General features: G+C 44.0%; 1 protein-coding gene across 2 annotated transcripts; it reads left to right on the top strand.

Moving 5' to 3' along the window:
• The first annotated feature begins 1,210 nt into the window (after positions 1-1,210).
• HAO2 (hydroxyacid oxidase 2) lies at positions 1,211-26,677 on the top strand. Of its 2 annotated transcripts, none has more exons than XM_034654183.1 (8): positions 1,211-1,331; positions 10,614-10,746; positions 12,457-12,608; positions 14,781-15,064; positions 16,414-16,623; positions 20,664-20,822; positions 21,178-21,247; positions 25,163-26,677. In XM_034654183.1, exons 2-8 carry the CDS (start codon positions 10,616-10,618, stop codon positions 25,216-25,218), a joined length of 1,062 nt encoding a protein of 353 aa, XP_034510074.1. In that variant the 5' UTR covers positions 1,211-1,331; positions 10,614-10,615; the 3' UTR covers positions 25,219-26,677. The 2 variants fall into 2 exon arrangements, with proteins under 2 accessions (XP_034510074.1, XP_011234562.1); XM_011236260.3 differs by having other exon boundaries at positions 1,212-1,331; positions 10,608-10,746.
• The last annotated feature ends 329 nt before the right edge of the window (positions 26,678-27,006 follow it).

Below are 27,006 nucleotides of genomic sequence, written 5' to 3' on the forward strand. Positions count from 1 at the left end.
TGGGGGGAATGGGATAGACCGGTGATGGGTAGTAAGGAGGGCACGTATTGCATGGTGCAGTGGGTGTTACGCAACTAATGAATCATCGAACTTTACATCGGAAACCGGAGATGTACTGTATGGTGACTAACATAATAAAATAAAAAAAATTAAAAAAAAAGTGTGGGAGATGTTATTGGAAACTGAAATACAGTGAAATTAAGTGGCCACAGATTAGAACACGGGCATTATGCTCCGGGGTCTGTGTTCCTAACCACTACACTAATATCCCCTGGAAAGGAGGGACACGATCCAAGATTGGAAAATGGCAATGGAAAGTCTGGATCAGGGAACAGTGAGCAGACCAAGTGTTGGGGGAGCTGACTGTGGGCAAGGCCTAGAGGCTGACTGTGGAGGAGTGAAAATTACTATGGAATGTCCAGATCCAGAGTATGGGCCCTTTGAAAAGCATTTCTGAGGTCATACTGCCATCTAGTGGTAGTACAATAGATAGCAATTACTCTCCAAGCAAATAACAGTATAAAGTCAGCGGAGAAGGTGTAACAAATCAGCAGCAAGTGATTTTTTTGCTCCAATCACAGATCCTAAAGACAGAGAAATCCCACTGCCATGGTCCACAGAATTGTCTACAATCTGCACATGCCACCAAATGGTGGCTGCAAGCTAGAGTCAAATCCCAACTCTGCTCTGTAGGGAGGAGAGGGCAAGTTAAGCAACTTCATTTTCTTTTCTGAAAAAATGGGGAAAATATCTGCCCATATGGCTGCGGTGAGGATCGAGTGAAATAATGCAGGCAATATGTGAGGCACATTGTAAGCACTTAATAAATGTTCACTGTTGTTACACTGCTAAGGAGATGTGACAAGAGCTGGGGCAGGCCCAGAGGGAAGGACCTGAACAGATTATTTTTTAGTTACTGACCTTCAGTGAACCTTCCCAGACAAGCCTTTCCTTTACCACACAGACGCTTTTGTAATTCTTTTCCTGAAATCACCGGCTCCCTTTCTGAAACCATCTTTGACGAATTGGGAACCTATATGGCTCAGGAGCAAAGAAGCAACCATTTTATTTTGAAGTTTTATTTTGTAATGAATTCACTCAAATTTTAGGTGACTTGTGAAACCCACAAAGTCCATTTCAAGATGAACCTTGTGCCAGCCTGGTTGCTCATTTACTCCCAAGCTGGAAAATTAACTTAGTACCTTGCACCTCTTCTAAACTCATGGAGTTGTGGGTAATGACATATGTTTTCTACCACGTCCTGCAGTGAGCCAGGTTTTCAACAGCCCTGGACACCGCTCTTCCCAGGGACTGGAAGACGCTAGCATCAGGTTTGTTCCTGGGTATCTTCTCTGTGCTTGGAAGGGGGGAAGCAGGTCAAGTGGCAGGAGGACTAGAAGAGAGGCTGGAGACTGCGTGGGCATTATAGGTGCTGATAGTGAGTTTTCAAGGGGAACGATGTGGCCAAAAGGGGCTGTACAGAGACAGGTCAAGTGACACTGAAGGGACTGGCAAAGGAAGGCTTTGCTTCAAAGACACTGCAGAGAAGGTTATGCCTAGCAAAGTTAAGTCTTAGAAACCACTCAGTGGAATATTTATGAGTGTCCTTAAGAGGAAAGAGACCCAGCCCTCGGGGATTGCACTGTAACTTGACCATTGCTTCCTGACCACTGGCAGAAGAAACCAGTGACATGGCTATCACTTCCAAAAGGCAAAGAGGTTAACTTTTCTTAAACAGTTGGACTGGGGTAGTTTCTTTGAGAAATAAGCTTGCACGGAACTAGGTACCAATTCCCTCCAATGCAGAGCCTTCCGGGATTGTGACTGGGCCCAACCCATTCTGCAGATCAATCTGGAGGAAACTGTCCAAGAACAGTGATCAAGTCAGTGTGGTATTGGTATAGATTGACAAGCAAATCAGTGGAACAAAATAGAGAGTCTTGAAATAGAATCAAAGGAGAAATGGCTTTCTGCGTTCTCCTACCTCCAAACAGGAAGCAAAAGTCCCAAAACTTTACTCTTAACCACTAGGCTAGTCTGCATTTTATAGTATCGTTTCATTTGTACAATATCTCTGGAAGCCAGTCACTTCCTCATTTTCTGGGTAAGCTGAGGATTGGAGCTTGTCTAAACTAGATGGAGTAGAACATCACTTATGGATGTTACTTGATAAGCAATGGGAATATTCCTAAATCCCCAGATAACAGCCCCCAGGAGGGGACTCCTGTCACACCCCATGCCAGAGGAATGAACAGAGGATGAGAAATTGAAGTCTGTCTTCTTTGACTGTAAGCTTCTTGAAAGCAGAGATTGACATCCTAAAAGTTTTTTTAAAATCTTTATTGTTCAGCACAATGCATATATATATATATATTAGTTAGGTTTGGCGGTGCTGTAGTAGAGAATAAACCCTGAAGTCTTAGTGAGTTAATACATAAATATTTATTTCTTGCTCATACAAAATCAGCTGATCTCCAGGGCTACCTCCTATCCAAATGGTGATTCAGGCACCAGTGCTGCGTTTCTCTTGTAGCTACGCCCTCTGAGGAACATGGCCTCTGCATTGTTGTAGCCAAAAGAAGAGGAAGATGAGGGGCCACACATCAGTTCTTAAATTCCTGGCCCTGGATTTAACACATGTTACTAGCCCACTGGCCAGAAGAAGTCACAGAGCCCTCCCTATCTCTTAGCAACTGGGAGATGTCTGAGCATATGCTGAGTAGTAAAGGTCTCTGCCTTCCTGGCTGACTGTGTGTACTCGGTGAATTGTGTTGGATAAACGAATGAGTAAGCCTGACACAGGGTCTACGTTACGCTAGCACAGAATTGAAGCAACTTGCAGCCTCCCGAGCCTCAGATGCGAATGCACATGTCGTCAACTCGGGGAATAATGTGCCTGAAGCTACCATGTATTGAAGACCACTCTACACAAGGCATTGGTCTAGGAACTTTACATGGTACAGTGTTTAGTCTGCACAAGGGCCCTATGGGATAAGCCATCATATTCTTCTTTCACAAATCACTTTTTCACAAAACCATGGTGAGCAAATAGCAGAGCTGACGTTTGAACCCAAGTGGGCCAAGTTACAAAGCTTAGGAGAGTCTATGTTCTTGACTCCATGAACTGGCTCAGCTATGAATGCCTTAGGGAACATCATTAGCAGCTGAATGCAATGGCCTTCAGAAATATGACCTGGAGGCATTGCCATAGTGAGAGGTGCTAGGAGGAAGGCAAAGAGAGTCAGGGCTCCATTCCATAGCTGGTTTTCTCCATTTCCAACGGCTCTGCCTTTCCTCATCTCTCTCCTGCTGCCTCCTCCTGGGGACTACCACTATCAGACAAAAATGCACCTACAAGACCTAAAGTCAGTGGTGAAAAGAATAGAGTTCAGAGCTTGTTCTAAACATTTGTGTAGTTTGTGATGTCTGTTTCGCACACACCATCTGTTGAGCAAATGAAGAGGCAGGAGCAGTAAGCTCCACCCAACAGCCTAGGTTTTGAGGGAATTGGCCAAGCTCGCTTTATGCAGCTCTCTCAACCCTGTAAGACAGAGACCCGAATGTCCCCTAATGCACCACAAACACTGCACACCAGCTCAACTATAACCACAGCAAGTCAGAAGGATTCCTGGTCAGGCTTTGTTATTCTCATCGTGTGCGCCTAGAAATTCACCTGGCTTCTCTGGGTTTTAACTTTTTCATCTATAAAATGAGATTGTTGCACATCTACTCTCTGATCACTCTCTCCCTGGGTTATTGTGGGAATCCAATGGAATAATATATGTAACAGTGCTTTCAGATTGCTAAGCTCGATTAACTGCTTGACTAGTTCTTGTTCATGACCAGCCAAATAATTAAATTTTCTCACTTTCTGATTGAGTTGCAGCTTGTTGAGGGAACTTGTCAAGCAAAGCTACATATGGCCGTGCCATTTAAATGCCAATTCTCTCATTCTAGAAACCACATTTGGTAGTACACATTAGCTTTTTTTCATGATGCTTAAGAGCCAGACCATGGAAGTCAAAACATAGGACCATATGTGTGATGTGGAGCAAATTAATAACTAATCTCTCTGAACTTCAGGTGTCTCACCTGTGAAATGGGAATAACGACATTTGTGTTTGGGAATTATTATAAGGGCTGAAATAGTAATTCACATAAAACAATCTACATGGTGCACGGCACGTAAAGCACTTGATAAATGGTTGCAGTTCTATTGTCATTTTATTATCAAGGAGCCATCATGCTGTCTCCAAGGGTCTTTGTGTAGTCAAATCATTCCACTGCTCAATAGAATTAGAAAACCCCCCACCTTTCAAAACACCACATGAGCACTCGGATCAATGTCTCCCACTATGTCCCAAACAGTCTCCAACGCCCCCGCAGAAAGTGCACAATTTACAACATGGCTGTGCTCCAAAACTGTACTTGGAAGTTATTTGTTTGGAACTCAACACATATTTTCCCATAGAAAGAATGCTATTAAAATAGTGGTTGGGTTCCCAGGTCACTGGAAATACCCACTTGATGCGCAAAGTAGCAGAAAATTGGCATTATTTGCAATGCAAACGAGCATAAAGCAATGCTGTTGCGTTGCTAGTCATAGGCCGAAACTGAAAACTAAGAAAATTATGCAATAGATAGTTTCTTTTATTTTTCATAAATGATGGTGATGAGGAAAAAGTGGGCTTCATTGGAAGAAGAGAGACTTTAGAGGCCCCTTAAGTAAAGAATCTCAACTTTTTTTTGTACCACTTCTGTTCTTAATCCTAATCTTATCCACCACAACGGAGTTATTTTTGGTTTGCAAATGGAAAAGGGAAAGAAGTGAAAAAGGTCTGGGAAAGGGAAGCAGAGGTGAGAAAGACTCCCCGGGGCGGGGGCGGGAATCAGCCAATGGTTTGGATACTGAGGAAGGAGGAAGAAGCATACACATGTAGTAAGATGGATTCCCCATGTCTGGGAGCAGGGAACACAGGTTGGGTGAGGGCCCACACCCTCTTATAGAAGGGAAGCCATGCTGTGACCCGTCAAACAGTTCCCCACTGAAGCCTTAAGATGGCGCTATAGAGCCAGAGCAGTTTGTAGAAAGAGAGGCCTCAAGGTTGGGGGGCAAGACGGAAGGAAGGCTGTGAGCACCCAGCTACTTGTGTCAGGAAATAAGCCCAAATGATGTGCTGGTGCCCTGTTCTGAACTTTACTGCCACGAAGTACATGGCGGACTAGAATGTTAACATGGCCTCATCTAAATGAGGTCTTTGCATTTACTGGCCAGGGAAGCACCGAATGTGAAGACCCCAAGGACCTCAGCCCAACCTTTAATTTCTGGTGGCTTCAAACCTGGTAGAGATTAAAAGGAAATGCATAAAAACCTATAGTTTTAAAATGAGAGGCTGAAGCCCAGGGAGAGGGAGTAACTTGCCTATGCTGATATAACTACTAGGTGTCAGTAACCTTCCTGAAGCAGGCTGCCTGTCTGTCTGCTGCCATCACTAGTCCACCGACTGGTTCACTAGTACAGTTTGTGCTCTACCTCCAACCTCAGCCCTTCTGGCTGATATCGGCTAACCAAGTAGGGTCAGAAGGAGTAGAGGAGATAATTAAATCCAGTATAGATAAATCTCTGGACGCCTTAGAATTTTTTTTTTAAGATTTTATTTGTAAGTAATCTCTACTCCCAACATGGGGCTGGAACTCACAACCCCAAGATCAAGAGTCTCCCGCTCTGCCGACTGAGCCAGCCAGGAGCCCCTGGAAGCCTTAGGTTTATGCTGAGAATCTAGTTCTCAAATAAGGAGCAGTGAATCCAGGTACCCTTGCCAGGCTATCCAGGGGAAATTGCAAGAGTCACCTAGTATGTCAGCAAGAGCACTGAATGTGGAGACAGAAGACCTAGGTTCATTTTAAATTCTGCTATGGTGTAAGCTTGCACACATCTCTCCCTCTCTCTGATGTGCCTTGAAGCTCTTACTGTCTTCTAATCCTCACCAGACAGGATCTGTGGTCTTGTGGCCTGGGGAGGTGGGGCAATGGGTAGCTAATGACCTAATCGGGTCATAATAGCTCCAGGGCAAGCATATCCCTAATATAAATGTGCTTCCCCTCAGAACCCCAGAAACTCTTTCAACTTGTGATAAACAAAGCTTCTGGGGTAAAACAAAGACATGAGTCATTCCTGCAGAAGAGGTTCTGAAGAACCAGAGCATCCTACTCCCCATGGTAGAACATAACGACAGGTCAAGAGAAGTTTAATCACTGAAAAGGAAGACCAGTGAACGGGAGTAGAGGAGGGGTGGTGGGCTGAAGAGGAGAGATGATTATTACACAAAACAGAATAAAATTTTTAAAAAATGGCCATCATGGCCTAGACAGGGTTCTGAGTCCTGGATTCATATCGTGTGAGGGCTCAAGAGAAAGACCAGAACTGATCCTGGGCTGATAGAAACCTAAGTCAATTTTCGCAGCATTTGACTAGGCTGGTGGCTGCCAGACCCACACTGGGGCCCTTGTTCCCTCACTCCCACACAAATGTAATCCTTGGTTCCTTAGGCTACCCCAATGTTACGGACACTGTGATATCTGACCAGATGTTGCTAGAAATACAACTCCTTTACCCTGACCTTTCCTCCCCATTTGGAAGACTCTCTAGGGGCTCATGAACCTCAGTAACAGGCATTGTTGATTCATGTCTTTTCTGGTCCTCACACTGACTGTGGCCCCAGCCCTGAGCTCCCCCTCCCTCTGCCACCACACATTCCACTACCAGGGCCTCCTCCTGCTGCCATGTCTCCCCTCCCAATGCTACCGTTGCTATGGTAATGGCTGTAGGCTTTGCAGCCACTCTCCTTGAGGCTATCACCCCATATACAGTGATTAAAGCACTTTCAGCCAACCTTGAACAGTGTAATCCTTCAGACAAGGTCCCCAAAGTATAGCCTTGATGTTATCTCTCCCAGTCTGTTGAGAAACTTGGCATAAGTTCCCAGGGGACCAGGCCAGAGGGTCTTCAAGGACACCACCTTTCATCATCCAGCACTTGCACCTGGAGCTGGGTCCTCAGAGGCAGCCTTTGCTCTCCCTTGTATCTCAATGACCTGCCCTGTGATTTCCACCCTGACATTTTTTACAGAACACCTAGGGGCTTCTCACACAAGTAGAAGCTCTGATAAACCAGATTCCTAAAGTGACACCGACGTGAATTATGAGTCATCTACAATCTTCAAAGGCTGACAACTTGTTTATCTAGCTTAATTATGTTAGATCAAATGGCAATCTTGAAGAAAAGGTCTGCCTTGAAATGCCTACTGATCATAGTCTATGTCATTCTTTCTTTCCCGGTCAGGGAAAACTGCTTCATCTTCCAATCATGAGCAATGGGTACCACTGAATGTCCTTGCTCTTATGTTTGAGCTTTCTTATCTCCTGTATGCTTGTTGTACCTCACCATTTTTTACCAAGAGACAAAAAGCCTGAAGAAATTAAATGACCTATGATGAGCTAAAGTTCTTGCAAGAGACTTTGACCCTCTCTAGCCTTTTCTCTACTTTCTCTTCCTTTTGGGTAGTTGGGATAGAGGAGAAAAGAAGAAAAAATACTGCAGTGGAGATCAAATAAAATGGGAATACAAGAAAAACACTCGATAACTTGGCTCCTCCCTTGAATTCCTGGTGGCTTTAAGTCTGGTATGGATCAAACCAAGATACATAAAAACATTTAGTCATAAGTCTCCCTTCAAAATGTGGGGAAGGCTTAGAACAATGAAGTTGTCCTTCTGTTCAACTAGAGACCTCATATTGGACCTCTGAAAAAAATAACGGGCTCAGTACTTTACTAAACTATGAAAAGACAAAAATGCATCATAATTACATTTTCGCCCAGCGAAATTCTTTTAAATTAAATGAAACAAGTAATTTATGTGAACCAACTATTTTGCTCTGCACCATGAAATCGAAAAAGGAAAACGTCTGTCTTTAGGGCCTGCCAAAGACATGATTCTGAGCCTTCTCCTGTCGTAATTTACTGCCTGATCTTTCACAAGTTATTCCATATCCTAGGCCTCATTCTCTCCAAATGCAAAATAAAGACACTAATCCCTTCTCTGTCTACTTCACAAGGAAGTAGAAAAGAAACAGTAGACAGAAAAAAAATAGTAAATAGAAACGTGATAATAAAATGTTTGGTATATACAAAGATGCTGGGCTATTTCTTTATTTCCAAACAGTTTCTTATGCTATCATTCCCACTATTCCAGGCAAGTAATTCTGGGTGAATCTGAGCCATTTCTCTCAGACTAGACTCAAGCTTTATGATAGAAATCTGCAGAAGAGCATTCCTGTGAGTGTGTGATGTATAGGATATGGAGATTTGTTGAGACATTGGGAGTAGAAACCTGGTGGAGAATTCTCACCCAACAAAGCAGAAATGACAGGGGAATGTTACATTCAAATAATGAACATTCATGAACAGCAATTCACTGTCACATACCATCCTAACACCTGGGGATAAAAGCATGTTGGGGGTCCTAATTCAGGGATTCACTAGGAAGACTCATAGGACACAATGTGTAGTTGAGGCTATGATTAATTACAGAGAAAGAATGAGAAGCAAAATTAGCAAAGGAAAAAGGCTCATGAGGCAAAATCTAGAGGGAAGCAAGTATAAGCTTCCAAGAGTCCTCTCCCAGTGGAATTAGGCAGGATGTACTTAATTCCTCCAGCCGTGAGTTGTGACAACATGTGTGAAACATTGTCCACCACGGAGGCTCATTTTAGAGACTCATTGCCTGAATCTTTTTGTTGGGGGCCAGTCATATTGACACTGTCTGCCAAACCCATGCCAAAATTCTAGACGCTCAGAGGGAAAGCAGATGTTCAGCATAAACCACATTGTTTGTACAACTTAGTCCAGTGAGCCATGCCATTCTTATCAAGGAGTAGTGGGAACCCTCTTGAAGTCCAAGTTCCCAGACTCCAACCAAGGTCCAACTTTGTAAGCAAGCCTTTCGAGGGGTACCATTCTCGAGCCTGGTATGTTAACTCTTATGTACACAGAGGTTTAAATCAGTGATTGCAATGTTGATGGATAAATATAACAATAAATTCATTCAGCCAAAGTCACTGAGACTTTGAAGTGTGGGGCAGGAATGAGATAAATTAGACATGGTGGCTGCACCTTGTCAAACTCAACTCAACACCTCAATAACTCCCTGCCCACCCACTGACAAAGTGCGTTGCCTATGAAAAGCTCTGTGGCTGTGCTCCAAATTCCTCACTGCACATCCCAAGGGCTCTGTTTTCTGCCTGCCATAACTTTATTCTGCTTAGCCCCTTGGGTAGGTGTTTGGGACTACTTCTCTTGGACTTGACTAGATTCTGGCATGGCCCTGGATCCCCTCCACCAGTTCTGCCCCATCCTTACCCCCACCAGGATCCCCAACACTCCACATTTCATCTGGTCTCCTTGGCCCCCATGTCCATTAGAGGAGCTGCCCCATTCACATTTGAAGCCCTAGTTCCTGAGGCTTATCCCTGTCCCTCAGTCAATGACTTAAAAGTCATTCCATTTCTACTCACAGCCTCTGGCTAATTTTCAGCCCACTGCCAGCTGCCAGGGAGATGCCCAGGACTATGGACTACAGATTTCTCTGCTTTTCCTGCTGGAATCCTCTCCTGCGGGAGATCCACATGCTGTCCTTGACTGCAACCACAGCCTTCAGCATCTCTGCAGCTAGAGTTCCCACTGTCCTTGCCCCTACTAGACGGATCTGCCCTCAAACCACACTCTTTCTGTTTTAGGTGGGGCAGAGGGGGTATCAGAAGTACCAAGCTCTAGGTTACTTCACATTGGGGGTGGGAATGAATGGAGGTCACATATGCTGTTTTCTTGGTCTCAAAATGAACATGTTCAATTACCCTGCCAAGGAGTCAAAAATGGTAAGCTTCTCCCTGATATCAACCAGAGCACCAAGCAATTCATTCATCCAGAGATTCCCAGGAACTCCTGGATAATTGTATCAGTTCAGCCCCAATTTTCCAGCCTGATGATCTACTCTCCTCCTCCTCCTTCCAGTGCAGAGGTAGGAAACAGCCCTTGGGCATGTTCAGAAAATGCTCATAGTGACTCAGATGACAAGGAAAAGCCACCCGGAAATGAAGCTGGTAAGACAGTAAGGAGCTGGTCCAGGAAAGCTGTGAATGCCATCACACGGGCATTTGATCAGACCTGCATTTCAGAAAGATCCAGGGAGCTGGAGGGAGATGAGATTGAGAGTGAACCTGGAGGCTAAGAGACAAAGAGAAGACATTTTTGTAATAATCTTACAAAAGGTGGCAGAGCCTCAACTGGATCTGAGGCCGTGAATTGTAAAGATGAGGGGACAAACAGGAGGGATATTTAGAAGGCGAGATAATCAGCATTTGGGTGTGGGGTGGGAGAATGGAAGCTTGGGGATCAGCATCTTTGGCAGTACCACCATTGGGATAAGGAATACAGGCGAGTTAATGTTAAATCCAAATAGCTTCAGGCCATAGCGCCCACAATTATCCTTTCCTCTATATCTGACATATTCTCAGTGTCTTGTTTGTTTGGTTTTGGTTTTTCCTTGGAAGGTCCAGAAATGCCCTTGGTGTGTTTGACAGACTTCCAGGCTTATGCCCAGGAGCATCTGTCTAAGTCAACTTGGGATTTTATTGAAGGAGGAGCTGATGAATGCTTCACCCGGGATGATAACATCGCAGCATTTAAAAAGTCTGGTCTTCTGTATCCTTTCTATTGTTAAGCTAAGGTGCACTGGGTGAGGGGTTCTTGGAAGGTAGCAGCCATGCTCTCTGCCTCCAAGGAACACAGAGTACTCAAGATATATTAGTGGATTCTGTTGTTATTGTTTTGGGGTTTTTTGGGGGGGTGGGGGGCAGGTGGGCCAGGGAGAGGATGAATGGAGAAAGAACTTATCTTAGTGCCTCTGCAGAACCAGCATGAGTCACTCTCCCTCTGCATCCCAGCAACAGTGCCACCTGACAAGATAGGACAAGAGTCCAGGGCCGCCAGTTACCTGAGTGGGGAGGAGAAGCCAGTGGCGTAGGCCTAAATCTCCTGAGTTCTTAAACTTCTGGCTTGAAGGAGATAATGTCTGTTGGGAGAGGGGACACAAGAAATACAGAGACCCAAAGAGTCTTAAGGGTGAAAGGAGGTTGATTTCAAAGAATAGCTGGACTGGAACAGCAGTGAGTAGAGCGCAGGGTGGTAAACAGCTCACAGGCCACGTCAGGCCCACCACCTGTTTATGGATGGTCCACAAACTGAGAATTTTTGTTTTCTGTTTTTAAATGTTGAAAAAAAGAATCAAAAGAAGAATGATAACTTGTTACAGGTGAAGATTATATGAAATTCGAAATTTCAGTGTTTATAAATAAAGTTTTATTAGAACCAGCCACAGTCAGTCATTACATGTTATCTATGGTTGCTTTTGCATTACAACAGCAGATCTGAGTAGCTGTGACAGACTGCGTGGTCCATGGAGCCTAAAATATTTACTATCTGGCCTTTTACAGAAAAGTTTGCTGCCCCCTATAATAGAGAGGTCAGAAAAACTCTGAAAAATGGCATACAAAGTGAACACCATGTTCTGTATTTTCATACTTGTTTAGCACTATACTAGGCCCCTTACTTGCTTTAGCTCATTTTGCCTTCATGAGGCAACTATGAAGTTTGGATTATTACTCCCATTTCACAGATGAAGTTTGTATCTTACCCAAGTTTGTACAAACAGTATATCTAGCAAAACCTTTCTATGTTTGTGTATAGGAATAACAATATTTTGTGAAAAACAAGCATTTTTGGACCCTGAGACTATGTCTCTATTGGACATAAAAGTGTATTTTATATATTTACTACTTGTGAATTTCCCTACCTTCTTCTAAAGCAGTAGTTAAGTCAAATCTTCAAAAGAATTAGCCTCTAGAGAAAAACAGAAACAAAACAAAACAAAACAAAACAAGCTCCCACCATGATCATTCTCTGGGATTTGTCCTCTTTCAGTGACCTTTTGTTACTTTATAGAGACTTGTTTCTAACCCATGAACTCCTTCCTGCTCATTCTTTTCTTTTCTAATCCTTGTTATGGTAAATCAATCAAAGCATCCAAGTATTGAGAGTCTGCTTGGGAAGGCAAAACTCAAAGACATAGACCTGTGCCAGAGCAAGGCTGGAGGCAGTGTGGGCCACACGTGCCCTGGAGGTTTGGAGAAAGTGGGGTTAATGTGGGCCAGGGTGTCAGGAAAGGTTTCTGAAGGAAATGTTGGTCTGTGTGGCCTAATCAGCCAACTGACCACACCAGAAATTTCTTGGGACCCAGTCTGGTGTAGACCTGCATCCGAATCTGGAGACCCCAGCCCCAGGCAGCAGCTGCATGCTGGAGAGTAACCCCACTAATAGAAGAATCTTTGTTGCTGAGCACAGAATCCGCCTCCGTCCCCGGTATCTGAGAGATGTGCGAGAGGTGGACACCCGGACCACAATCCAAGGGGAAGAGATCACGGTCCCCATTTGCATTGCGCCCACGGGTTTCCACTGCCTTGTCTGGCCAGATGGAGAAATGAGCACAGCCAGAGGTATGAACCAGCCGCACCTCGAGGCTCCCTTCCCAGGGGCCCTGAAGTATGCAGGTATCCTTCAGTATCAATAGCAGGATTTCTCCCAGAAGGAGTTTAGGGACAGCAATCTGGTCAGAATTAAGGAGGGATGTTTGCATAACATTTCATTTAAGATTGAGAAAACATCCATTTCCATCATAACAAATGGTTAGACAGGGCAGCTACAGATGAACAGATGTGGAAATCAAGCAAGCCACTCACAGTCTATGGGGAAAGGAGTTCTCAGCATGGCTTCAAGGATAGGGATCTCTTTGACCTGACCCCTCCTGGGCCAGGGCTGGGGCTGAATGGTGAGTCTCTGAATTTAGGATAAGGAGTCATGACATGAAGTCCTAACAAAGCCCCTGGCAGGTGCTCCTGCCCAAATGTTGTGTTTCCTTTCTTGACTGACTTTGTCATCTTATATGACAAAAAGTTTCTTATTGCATATGTCTCCTTCCTGGTAGCCCCTTATTCTCTTCCTTCATCCCTCTGCACCAAAAAATAATGAGAAGAGAAGGAAGACGGGAGGGGAGGGGCTGAAAATAGTCCTGTGACTCTCTTTATAATCTTTACTCTAGGTCACATCTAGGAAATATTTTATTTGCAGGTTGCCCAGGACTTCCCTGGGATCTTTTCCTTTGACTCCGTAATATAGGAAGCAATGAATCCAAGGACTCTAGAGCTTCAAGTGGCATCTGTCTGGTTAGAAGCCAAGTCTGGCTAGGCTAAAATATGAATAGAATACCCTGTAGGACTATGACTGCTCTACTCAATCTTCATGGTTGGACGTGTGATGGTATTTTCGTAGTGGGGCAGAAGAACGGGGTACCTCCTGTTGATGTTAGGAATTGAAAATATGAAATCCTGATTAGGCCAGATTCTCTGCCTACGGATTGTGGAATGGTACTGACATTAATCTACTGGAGAATCCTACCGAAAACAACAATTACCATAGGAAATGAAAAATATGCAGCAGTGTCAACAGCACCATCACCACCATCCCTGCCAACCTCCTTATCACTAAGACTTTGTACAGGACATCACTTAGTAATTTTAAAAATGCTTCCAGGGGTGCCTGTGTGGCTCAGTTGGTTAGGCGTCAACTCAATCTCCACTTTGGTCTTGATCTCAGGATTGTGAGCTCCACGCCCAGACCTACTTAAAAAAATAATAAATAAATAACATAAAAATGCTTCCATATCTAGTATCTTTTTTAATCTCTCAGCAACCCTATAAAGAAAGGTATTACTATTTCCTCCCATTTTACAGATGAAGAAAATGAGACTTAAGGCACACAGCTAAGAAGGGATCGAACTAGCATTCTTCTAAATAGGATATCAGGCTTTCTCCAGTACAGAACTCAACCTTCTCCACTGGCATTACATTTCCCCACCCTGTGTCCTCTTTAGCTCCCTTCTGCTTTATTGAGTTCACGAGCTGCCCATTCTCCCATCTGAAAGCTGCAACATGTCCAAAACTGTTCTGGGGACTAAATGACCCCTGTAGGGACACCCGGGTGGCTCAGTCAGTTAAGCAGCTGCCTTCAGCTCAGGTCATGATCCCAGGGTCCAGGAATCAAGTCCCGCATTGGGATCCCTTCTCAGCGGGGAGCCTGCTTCCCCCTCTGCCTGCTCTGCCTGCCACTCCCCCACTTGTGCTCTCTCTCTCTGACAAATAAATAAAATTTAAAAATAAATAAATAGGGGCACCTGGGTGGCTCAGACGTTAAGCGTCTGCCTTCAGCCCAGGGCGTGATCCTGACGTTCTGGGATCAAGCCCCACATCAGGCTCCATGCTCCACTGGGAGCCTGCTTCTTCCTCTCCCACTCCCCCTGCTTGTGTTCCCTCTCTCACTGGCTGCCTCTCTCTGTCAAATAAATAAGTAAAATCTTTAAATAAATAAATAAATAAATGACCCCTCTAGCTAGGAAACTTGACAGGGACTGGAAGACAGGCTATACAGTGGGGGGCCTCCTGGGCTGACTGAATGCCCCCTGTGCCTCCTGCCCTAATGGGAGGCATGTGAAGTCAAGCTTTATCTTCACTCCCAGGGCAAACAGGTCAGAGGTGCACAGACTCTGAGGGTTTCTCACCCCGGTCCAGAACCCTGCCCTCCCTCCAACCTGAGTTGTGCTGTCTGCTCTGCAGCTGCCCAAGCAGCCGGGATCTGCTACATCACCAGCACCTATGCCAGCTGTACCCTCGAAGACATTGTTGCTACTGCCCCCAGGGGCCTCAAGTGGTTCCAACTCTATGTGCAGTCAGACCGACAGCTCAACAAACAGGTGGTCCAGAAGGCTGAATCCCTGGGTTTCAAAGCTCTGGTCATCACTGTGGATACACCCAAAATTGGCAACCGGCGATGTGACTTTCGAAACAAACTGGACTTACAGATGAACTTGTTGCTGAAAGACCTTCGCTCGCCTAAAGAGGTAGGAAGGATACCAGATCCAATGGGCAGGCATGACAGGAAGCAAATTTCCTCTCTTCCTTCCTTCCTTCTCTCTTTCCACAAAAAGTCACCGAGTGTCTGCTCTTGCCAGACACCACAGATGCCATGGTTCAAAAAGCAGATCTGGTTCCTGCTATCCAGAGCTACCAGATGAACAGAATATAACACAAAATGTCCTCACTCCTGGAGCTACCCAACCTGTCACCAGAAATGTCCTGGCCAGGACTGGGTGTTAAGAAATAGCAAAGGTCTGGAAAGGAATTTTTCATAGCATAGGAGAATAAATTAACCAAGTTCTTCCAACAATGTCTACGCTATGGAGCATTTAGAAAATGATAATTTTGGATAGCACATTTAGGTAAACTGACCTCTGGAAGAGGATGCTCACAGACAAGGTGACTGGCCCACAGAGTGTAGCCAGCCCGGACTCTTCACTCAGCTACCTTGAGAACTGAGGGTCAGTCTCTCTCTACACCTAGAACTCCTCCCTGGAGCTGCAGCACACTTGTTTGGAATCTCTGAAATAAGTGACTGCAAAGGCTACTTCTGCATTAAAATCCTACAGTCAGATGGGATGGAGTGCCCCAGAAAGAGAAAGTCATGGTAACATTGGAGCCCCTTGATTACATTAGAGATAATGGTACCAGTCTTTTCAGCCAATGGGCGGCTGTGATACTCAGTCAAGTGACTCAACAGTTCACGCATTAACCGCAAATTAGCCTTGAAGTTTTCGGGAATCCTTATCTCAGATTCCAGAGACACATTGGGATTTATGGATATTTGATTCACATGGTGAGCCAAGGCTAGATATAAGGTAGTATCTGATTCAGGATTATTGAAGTATTTCTTAGTTCTTATAACCTTGGGCATATCTCAAGCATAACGTTACATCGGCCTATAACTGCTTTTGTTTATCCCCTTCACTTACTAAACTCTGAGTTATTTTAAAGTAGGGACTGTGTCACTGGATATTATATGCAACTAATAAATCATTGAACATCACATCAAAAACTGATGATATACTCTATGTTGGCTAATTGAACTTAACAACAAAAAAATAAAGTAGGGACTGTGTCTTATTTGTCTTTGTGTCCCCAGATCCTGGAATAATTATAAAGCAGGGACACAATTAATAGTTAATGAATAAGCAGTTGAGATAGTAATTCTTTTTCACAAATTCTGTTAGGAAAAGGACCTGAAAGTGTTGTTTATTTTGTTACCCCTCTTTTAAGGCTTATGAAAGGTGGCTATCTGAATGTGTCTCAGTTTGGAATGGATCAAACAATCCTAAAGGAGCTCAAGTCTAAGGTTCTTTTTTCTTGCCCACAGAGAAATTCAATGCCTTATTTCCAGATGTGCCCCATTGACTCATCCTTCTGCTGGAATGATCTCTCCTGGCTTCAGAGCATAACTCGATTGCCCATCATCCTTAAAGGGATCTTGACAAAAGAGGATGCAGAGTTAGCCGTGAAACACAATGTCCATGGCATCATTGTTTCCAACCACGGTGGGAGGCAACTTGATGACGTTCCCGCTTCTGTAAGTAGGGTCACTTCATAAGGGGTGTGTGTGTGTGTGTGTGTGTGTGTGCGCGTGTGTGTGCCTACAGCACGGTACTCTGTGCACTTTGGCCCACACTCCCCTCTCCCTTACCACATATGCTGGTATATACCTGTTAATTGCAAGAACTTCTAATTATTAACAGCCTAGTGTGTGCCAGGTTATTTTTACAAACTTCACATATATCATCTCTAAATCTCACAACCATCCTGGAAGATGTGTATCATCATCACTCTTTTATAGATGGGGGTCCTAGGGCTTAGAGATGTTAAGTAACTTGTCCAAGTTCACACAGTTAGGAGAGACGTAACAAATGCACTGTCTCCTGCCTTCTGGAGGAAGTGTTCAGTTTGAAGATTGCCTGAGTGCATGGAGTGTAACAACATATTTTCTCATATGATACATCCTGGGAAGGAACAGCTCCTCACTTAAATGAATAAATAACCATCTTTCACAGTAAAACTAAAAAATGCTATATGAATCCTTTCCTAAAAATCTGTGACAGTCTGTGATTTTCCCCCTAACTTTTGCATTTATGTCCGTTACAGATGAAGAGGAGGCAGGCAAGGAAAGAATCTTTAACTGGGAATCTTTAACAAGAGATTGTTCTATCACTACTTGATTCATTCTAAGAAAAGGAAGTGTGGGGTGGGGGTGCCTGGGTGATGCTTCTAATTGGGTTGGGCTTCCGATTCTTGGTTTCTGCTCGGGTCATGGTCTTGGGGTCGTGGGGTCGTGGGATCGAGCCCCATGGCAAGCTCCACTCTCCCCACAGAGTCTGCTTGGGAGTCTCTCTCTCTTTCCCTCTGCCTCTCCCGCTTGTGCTCTCTCTCTCTAAACATAGAAATCAATAAATCTTTTGAAAAAAGAAAGAAAAGGAAGTGAGTTTTTTTCTCTCTTAAGTTTTTTCTGCCTTTCTATTATGTAAGTAAAACATGTTCACTGTAGATAAATTATAAAATCTACATATGCAAAAAGAAGATAAAAATCACCCCTAATTTCATCATTCGGAATTGTTTTTTATCAACTGCTTAATGCAAAGATAACATTTTAGATTTAAAAAGTTACATACTATTTTGTAATTTTTCTCTTTTCAATTTATCAGTATATTAAGAACATCATTTCATTTCAATGTATACACTTCTCTCATTTTTAATGGTGTATCGCATGAATGGACAATTTATATAATCCACTGCCTATTGTTGAACATCTGATGACTTCCAAGCCTTCACTATTTTAAGCAATGCATCAATGACCATCCTTAAATCTTTAGCACAGTCTCAATTAGTTCTTTAAGACAAATTCCAGGAAATGGAGAAGCTGTATCAGCCGGTTTGTATATATCAGTCAGCTTGTGAAGCTTGGAGGTTTAGGTGCCAATGATTCGCCCCCTCCTCCCCACCAGGCTCTCCCTGAGAGAGAACAGACACGAATAACAAGCCCAATTGGAGAATAAGGGGTACAGTTTACTGTAGATCTCCATGAGAGCTGATTGAAGGAAACAGTTGGGCATCCTACTTCCCATCCCAAATTTTGACCTGTGACCCCAGGAGAAAGTAGATAGGCAGAGCACATTCTAGCTCTCTCACCCAACTTCTGCAAGGATACCCACAGGCCACCTCCCACACACCCAGAAACTGGCAGAACAGGATGCAAAAAAGTATAGCAGGTCCTGAGCAGTCCCAGTTGTGCCTATGGGTAGGAACAGAAAGCAAAAAAGAGCCCACCACCAGCAATCAGCAAATAGAGTATTGACTTTTGAAATAACTCTAACAAAACATTATACAACAGACCCTCTCTCATGAATCAGTTTAACTAGTCTTACTCCCTTGGGGGGAGGACTGAGTAATACATGGACAAAGAAGCTGAGTAATTGCTCCCCACTGCACTTCCTCAATAGAGAACAACTGTTGGCAAAGGCAGGAGCCAGAGAGAGAATTTCTCCTTCCCCATCGTACTGGTCAACTTGTCATTCTCCCAAACCACTTGACTTAACAACCAAACCCTAGGTCATCCGGGGACAGTGCTGAGATTGGTGTGAAGCCAGTGAGGTACCTCTGGCTCAGAATTTGGGAAGGTGCCAGAAAAACTTGGTAAGATAAATAATAGTTTAATGCACTATTTAAAAAATTAAAATTAATGCAAAAAATTCCATGGTGAACAAAATATCAACATTTTAAATAAAGATAGGATCTGTCCCTGCGCTTGCATAACCTGCCTCTACTCATCTCACTGTCATCCTGGACCCAGATCCAATAAAACTTTATTTATAAAAACAAGCACCCCCAGCTCACAGGTCAAAGTTTGCCATTTGATTTTTAAATATTGCAATCAAATGTTATTTATCTGAGTGTTTTGACATTCCTTAAATTTTGTGTCTGAGTCCAATGCCTCACTTCTCTCACCCCAGACTCCTCCCTGTGAGTGTGACTCTTTGAAGTTCCCATCTCTAGAAGGTTTCATATAGTTCCTATATTTCTTTCTGTGACCTGGGCGAAGGGTCAGCTAGCTGTTGTCCCCAGAAGGCTCTAATGATGTCCTATTGTGACCTATAAGCAAGTAATCTAAAGCAATACTGTTCCCTAGGCTAAAAGTCACTCCCTGGTCAGTTTCTCAAATTCCATCAGCTCCATTGTCCAATAAGGCTCACTGGAAGAGTTTGCACAGATATGTTAATTTCTTTTTCCCAACATCATAGAAATATTCCAAATAATACCATGCTGGAGCTATAAAAATACCCCTTATCTGGACATGCATTCTCGCCAAGTTATCACATATAAGTCTAAAATGTATTCAGTTCTCCTCTGCTTGTAAATTAGAGTACAAAGTTCTTTCCTCCCTGATTTCATATTCTGCTCAGGCACCCAAAGGATCTCATTGAGATATAATTCCCATTGATTCCTTCTGCAGCAGAAGTCCCCCAGGGCCCAGTTTCGCCTCCTCCCCAGTGGTCTGTCCAAAAGGCATAGAACAGGAGCCCTGAGGCAGTTCCAGAACTCTGTCCTCAAGGACTCTGCTCCCAGACTCTGCTGTCACCCCTCCTCCTAGACTTGGAGGTGCTCAGGACTACAGCTCAGTCTGGGGCACTCTGGGTTGGCAAGGCCTTGTAGCTACAGACCCTGGAACTAGGGAGGCAAGGTGAGAAACAAAGTCTGGGGAGAAACTAGGCCAAATGATAAGCTGCTTTTGTTTTGCCCTTCAGAGTCTTCAACTCTACCTCAACAGCACTGCTGCTTGCATTCCCAACCCTTGTCTCAGATAACCCAGACAGGAGTCAGGAACATGTTGTTCAAATGTGGTATGTAAGGAACAATGTGCAACCCAGTTACACAAGACAGGCTGTAGTCCAGACACACTTGCTTTGCCAAAAAGTCTCAGTGCCTTAACAATGGAGAACATTCCTAGCTGTGCCACCCTAGAAACAGAGAAGGTAGGAGAAAATCAAAAGTCAAAATGTACTTTAAAAAGAACATTAACGTGAACACCATAAATGGGTGAACACCATAAAAACACTTTAGGATGTGAAGAGGAACCAAGAGTTTCTTCCAAGCTGTAGATAGTCGAACAAGTGAGTCAGAGAGAAGCTGCACTTTGTCAGGGCAGAAAAGGGCAAGAGGGAGAGCCTGCAGAAAGTCCCTGGGGCTCGGGGGCACCTGGGTGGCTCAGCTGGTTAAGCATCTGCCTTCTGCTCAGGTCATAGATCCCAGGGTCCTGCTCAGTGGGGAGCCTGCTTCTCCTTCTCCCTCTAACCCTCCTCCTGCTCATGCTCGCTCTCTCTCAAATAAATAAATCAAATCTTTTACAAAAAATAAAAAGAAAGTCCCTGGGGCTCAGGAATGTAGTTTCACTGCTCTGGTAGGGGAGAGAAAGCATGGCTCAAACATGGGAGGGCAAAAAACTGGTAGATGTCACCCACACTTGGACTTCCTGTTCCTAACCCACATTGAGGGGGCACCTCTGCCCCATGATCCCTGAGAGTGAAAATGGAAATCCCTGAAGCCTGCATGTCTCTTTCTCAGATTGATGCCTTGACAGAAGTGGTGGCTGCTGTGAAAGGGAAAATGGAAGTGTACCTTGATGGTGGGATCCGAACTGGCAACGATGTGCTCAAGGCTCTGGCCCTCGGGGCTAAATGTGTGTTTCTGGGGAGACCAATCCTGTGGGGTCTTGCCTATAAGGTGAGAGTGGCAGAATGAAAACCAGCGGGAAGATACTGGGTTTCTCATTTGTTCCCACACTTTACGGTGGTTTGCCATCCAAGCTGAGCTGCTGTTCCAGGTGTCACAGATCCCTGAGAGACAGCTCCCCCTTGCCCTCATCTCCTGCTTCCTCGGCAGTGCGTTACACATTCTCAGGCCCCCTCACCCCCATCTTTCCCTCTTTGCTTCCCTGTATTCCAAGCATGGTTCCAATTTCGTAGACATCCCCATCCTCCCCACCACAGCTGGGAACACACCTAGAACAGATACTCAGCACCTGGGCAGAACGTTCTTCACGCTTCTTTGTCTTTTCCCACCCCCCATCTTGGAGCAGGGTGAACATGGCGTTGAGGAAGTTTTGAACCTTATAAAAAATGAATTCCACACTTCCATGACCCTCACAGGTAAGTTTTCACAATTCTTTTCCTGATTTCAAGCTGAAGGTGTGAGGGCTACAGAACGGGAGTGGTAGCCCCTCCTTCTAGCTACTCTTCCCCAGCCCAGTGGCTGCCTAGAAGAGAAAGGAGGGAAGAGGCGTCCCAGATAAAGACTGAACACAAACTCAAAATGTGATACCTTTGCTATGAAAGAAAATGCAATTTCAGATTATAGGAAAGAGGGTCCCCTTATGCCCTGGCCTGTCCAGACCACACAGCAGGCTTGTTGGGGTGTGGTTCTCTGGGTCATCTTTTCATATTCATGGTCTGCTAGGATTTGAGAAATTATGTCAAGGAGGAGGCACGGAGGAAGTGGGGAGACAGATACAACAGGAAGAGAGAAGGGGGAAGCAGGAAAAGTGCCGTCCTGGGTAACCACAGCCAGAGAATGTGAACATCTGGAAGTTACATGCGGGTGGATTTGGGTCAAAAATGAAGTTATGGTAAAGTAGTGCTCGTAAAACTGTGTATGTTTTTAGCAAAGCCTGGGATCCCAGTAAAATAGTACTTCTCAACTAAGACCGTCGATGACTGCCCTCTTTGGGAAGATTTGAAGTTTAGAGTTTTGAGTTTATTTTTTTCCAGTCCGCACAAAGACAGCAGGGTGGATACTTCCAGTAGTTAATGCTCAAAGACTAGGGACACTAAATGTCCTAAAATGCCTGGAGCAGTCTCATAGAAAAGAATTACCCTACCCCAGTGCCAAAGGCCAGTGGCTCCATCTCTGATCATCTTCATCTGCCGTAGATGTAACTGATCACAGTGTGAAAGGACAGACAAGATGAACCCCAATGAGACCTCCATTCATTCCTCAATTCTAAAATTTGGTAATAATAGACACCTTCTCCAGAAGTAAGGAAATAATGAATCAAGCTCTCTGATGTGAAATCAAGACCATTTTTATGCCATTAACTTATTTCCATAAATGTTACAGAGCATCGGTCATGTACTGAGCACAAGCGAGATGTCCAGGTTCTTCTCAAGTCTGGTTTTGGTGATATTTAAACAAGTGCCTTGTACTCAGTGTCCGAGTTATATTAGTAGACTCAACCTTTTGGGCTTGAGTAATACAAGTTAGAAAACAGAACAGCACTACGGCCAGCACCAGCCTTCTTCCCACTGAGTGGATTAATTAAAGAAAAAAGAGGCGGGGGAGGGGGGATAGATCAAGGCATGGAGGACAAGGACTGTCAGTTTAGGAGCAGAGCCACACACTTCAGAGCCTATGAAGATAAGTCAGGAAATGACTTGGTGTCACCAAGGCCCTCCCTTGAGGGAGGGGAGGGCATGAGCATGAACAGACATCATATTGGTGTGTTTTGCCCCTGGGAGGGAGGGGGGCGAAGGATGGGTAGACCATAAGCTTCTACAGATTCCAGGAGGTTGAGATGACTTCTCCTGCTCCCCCAAATATTTTCTCCCATCTTTGAGAAATGATGTCTAACCTTCTTTTAACAGAAGCCTGGTGGGGGAATTCACAATAACAAAGTTTTTTTATTCAACTCAAAGTTTACACTTAACAATCGCTGGGGTAGAAATGGTGGTTGGAAAATCTCCTTCTGAAACAGAGTAGAGAGTGTCCTTTTTTAAAAGGGGCAGAGAAAAAACAGAATTGTGAGCCTGTGTAGGGCTGACAGTTTATATTCCCCTCCTTCTAGCTATTGTACAGTGAGAATGTACTGTTTTCAATGCATATGTAGAAAAACGAGTAATCACAACCAAACATGGGACAGAGATGAGAAAGAATAGGAAACTCAGGCAGAAGGGCATCCATTGGCATCCTCTGCATAAGAATGCCCCCCACCCCCGCTAGCCCTTGGGAAGAAGGGATCTTGGGCTGGGGGACTGGGCTTTTGGTGGAACTCACTAAAATGCAAAATCATAGTGTGAAAACGCCGAGATTCTGTTACCCTTTAGCCCTTCCACACACCCAGGAATAACAGAAAAAAATCAGCACCCAGGAGGAATCAGTTGATACAATTTCTCTCTCCTAATTCCCCCAGAGATATGTGATATATTTCCCTTATGACCCTGTAACATCACAGCCCTGGAAGGAGGCCTCTATTTGCACTATTGCTGAAAGCAAAATAAGCTTAAAAAGTCGTGTTTTTCTTACATGAGACCAATTGCTGAAATTATACTTATAGAAAGGTTAAAATCATGATCTGTCTTGAAAAATGTCCACATATAAATCATACCAACACAAGGCTGCAGGGGCCTCACTAAAATCTCATCCTTCATAAAAGGAGGAGGCTGAATTAAAAAGTGTATGAACGTTTTGAGGTTTGTTGTTCGGAAATACTCACTTCACTTTATTATGTTACATTACGTTAGTCACCATACAGTACATCTTTAGTTTTTGATGTCGTGTTCCATGATTCATTGTTTGCATACAACACCCAGTGCACCATGCAATATGTGCCCTCCTTAATACCCATCACCGGCCTATCCCAATCCCCCCACCTCCCTCCCTTCTGAGACCCTCAGTTTCTTTCCTGGAATCCATGGTCTCTCATGGTTCGTCTCCCCCTCTGATGGATGGAGAGACAAGGACCTTCCAAGACCAGCAGAAACTGAAAGAATGTGTGACTATCCACTTCACTTTGAAGTAGCCAAAACATTTCAGGGTAAAGCCTCCTAATTTACAGTAATGAAAAAATTACAAATACGCATTCTCTCTCAAACTTCTACTGAGCCTCTGCCAAAGACAGGGCAGTGCCCTTGGTACTACATGAGACCCAGAAACCAATCTGATGAGAGTCAAGTAAGTACAGAAACATTACCAAGGCTTATGTGTCAAACAGTCTCAAAATGGAGTCATAACATAACCTGGACGCAACTACTGAGACATTTTTACATCATTTAAATATTATTTTCATTATGATATATAACCAAAGATCATATTTTGGCATTCTCTGTGCTCCTTGAATAGATGTGCCTGCTAGGAAAACCCACTATTCTCTGCGCTGGGGAAACCCAAAGCTCTTAAGACCACTGTCCATTCCAAGGAGAGCTGCCTCTGGCACCAAATTCCTGCTTCTGATGAATGACTTCAGCTTGTGGGTTACTTACACATCCCATGCCTGCCATTTCTGTCCACTACAATCAACCCAGGCATGGTTTTTAGAGGGGAAAGGAACCCTCTCGTTAGTTCTATTTTCACGAGTAATACATTTTGTTAAAGCTGTATTTTGGGAGGTGAAGGAGCGCACATCATACATGTGGAAAAAACTTCAAGTTTATCATTACACATCCTGGCCTTCGAGTCTTTCTGCCTTATCACCAGGGATTTCCTGTCTACTCAAGGTCACAACTCTCCAATCTGCACCAACAGACTACCCTCTCTTTCCCCTTCCTCGTCATGCTTCTTATCCGACATTGCTCTCTTCAATCCCTGCTTCTAATCTCAGCTAGAGTTCTAATTTTGCATTTTAATTAAAATCCTCCACTAAAGAAGTGTTACATTTTGCAGCACTTTCCCTTAGAAGGCAACCACTGCATGAAATGCTCATCCCATCTCTTATTCCTGACACATATTTTTCCCTGACACATACTTCCTATACCCCCGAGCTTTATCAGCACTTGGATAAAGGCCAAGTGAATCTATGGCATGTATGAATTGATTTTTCAAATGCTAAAATAGTGTTTCTACATTTTTACTATGCCATTTTGAACATGGCTGTGTTAAGAGGACTCGGGCACAGACTCACAAAATAATTCTCCAGGCAATCAGAATCACATTTTTCGTCTGGCATGCATAATGTTTTTTCAGGGTGAGCACAAAGATCAAATAAGGCTTGTTCCCACTGGATCATCCCATTATCCATGATGGGGTGGGTTACTGGTGTTTTAAAGAAATAAGCTTGTTAACTGTTCTTTTAGGTTGCCGGTCAGTTGCTGAGATCCATCAGGACCTGGTCCAGTTCTCCAGGTTGTAAAGAAAAAGAGCTAGTGACCAGACTACTGAGGTTGCCACAGAGGGAAGACAAACTTATAGCATGGTGTGTGATGCCTTCCTGCCTTGACCCCATCCTATCCAGAGGCTCATCCCCTGCATCTTCGATCATTCTACTCCTTGTGCTTCAGGCCCTCCAATCCCCCCCTCTTCCTCAAATGTGACATGCTCTTTTTTGCCTCACTGCCTGTTATATGCTCTTGCTTAAAATCCTCCTTTGAAAGAAAAAATGTTAAAAACGTGAATCAACAATGACTGAAATAGCTAGTGGATTAATTTTTTTGCATATCCTATGTACCTCTATGAACCAACTTTGGGAATTTACACTCTGCACAGAAGAGCTATATGTATAAAATATTCTCCCACCAAAATAATACTCCTCTGTAGATAACAGGGAAATAATATAGTTAAAAACATGGACTTTGGAGTCGTATACATATCTCTATGAAATAACTATGGGAATTTGTACTCTCAACAGAAGAGCTATCCATATAAGATATTCCTCAACAAAAATCATACTCTAGAGCTATCAAACAGGGCAAGACAGACCAACCAGATGAAGGAAGGAAAGTAAATCAAGTGTACTACATGAGACCCAGAAACCAATCTGATGAGAGTCAAGTAAGTACAGGAACGCTTAGAAGAGTGGTAGATACTTTACAGAATCGTGGTCTTTGAAAAGAGGCTTAGGACACTGATTTAGACGTCATTAATGGGTCGATAAAAGGAAAAGGGTAACTGACTGGGATCCTTGTGTTAGACCCAAACTTTTTATTCAGTACAAAGTTCAAATTGGTTCCTGCACTGATGTGTTGATGGTCAGTTTGAGGCCAAGGAGGGGCCTTAACTTGGCAGCAAGGATGGGGTGCTTGTGCTGAAAATTGAGGGACACAGTAAGGAAGTGCCATGTCTGGGGGCAACTGCCTAGCTAATACAGCAGTCACAGTTGCACTATGGGACAGGAGGCCTACATGACCACGGGTCTGGAGATGACCCTCATCACACTGATCGGAGTGGCAATGTGTGCCTTGAAAAAGATGGAAGTTTCACAAGACCAAAAAGGGATACCGGGCAGGTATGATCCTGGTATAGCTTAACTCATTTACTATTACTATTGGTCTTGGGAAACTTTTTTACTTTAGTTCACAGACCCAAGGCCAGAGACATGAAAGAACAGAGGAGCAAACAAAAGCCTAAAATATTTGTGTTCATGACTTATGATGCTACAGGATCTTCTGACCTAATGTCTTTCTGTGTAGTGCCCCTCCAAGAGAAGTAGCAAAAAGAAAGTTTTGGCACAAGAGATTTGGAGACTGGAAACAAATTAAAATAGACCATACTAGTCCTTCGCCAGCAAATGAGAGCGATCTTTATTTCAATCATATTATATAATCCTACTGGATAGATGTAGGCTTTTTCAATAAAGTACCAAAGAGCTAAACCAACAGAAGAGATTAAAGTCTGAGAAATATTCTGTTACTCAAGGGTCCCCAAGAACATGGACTCTGATGATGGGCAGGCTCTGGGCAGACTCATGGGAGAACTGTACAACCTGGCCTTTTCATGTAGCATTCAACCTCACCCAGACAGATTTTGCTCTTCTCTGGACTATTCCTCAGTCCTCACACCCCTGCCATCCATTAGTACTCAGCATCAAATATGGTGGGGCTTGGTGCTGGTGGCCAGGTCATCTCTTCAACCCTGAAATCACCAGCTGGGGGCTTAACTGTGTCATTCCAGATTGGTTTGGGGTAAGAGTGAGACAAATTAC

Source organism: Ailuropoda melanoleuca, chromosome 2 (genome assembly GCF_002007445.2).
Source record: "Ailuropoda melanoleuca isolate Jingjing chromosome 2, ASM200744v2, whole genome shotgun sequence".
Classification (NCBI taxonomy): domain Eukaryota; kingdom Metazoa; phylum Chordata; class Mammalia; order Carnivora; family Ursidae; genus Ailuropoda; species Ailuropoda melanoleuca.

What these genes read in the sequence shown, in the direction of transcription:
- HAO2 (XM_034654183.1), top strand. Translation starts at nt 10,616, where the DNA reads ATGCCCTTGGTGTGTTTGACAGACTTCCAGGCTTATGCCCAGGAGCAT. An exon ending in TTGATGACGTTCCCGCTTCT is followed by an intron (nt 16,624 to 20,663) that starts GTAAGTAGGGTC and finishes TCTCTTTCTCAG; the next exon opens with ATTGATGCCTTGACAGAAGT. An exon ending in CACTTCCATGACCCTCACAG is followed by an intron (nt 21,248 to 25,162) that starts GTAAGTTTTCAC and finishes CTGTTCTTTTAG; the next exon opens with GTTGCCGGTCAGTTGCTGAG.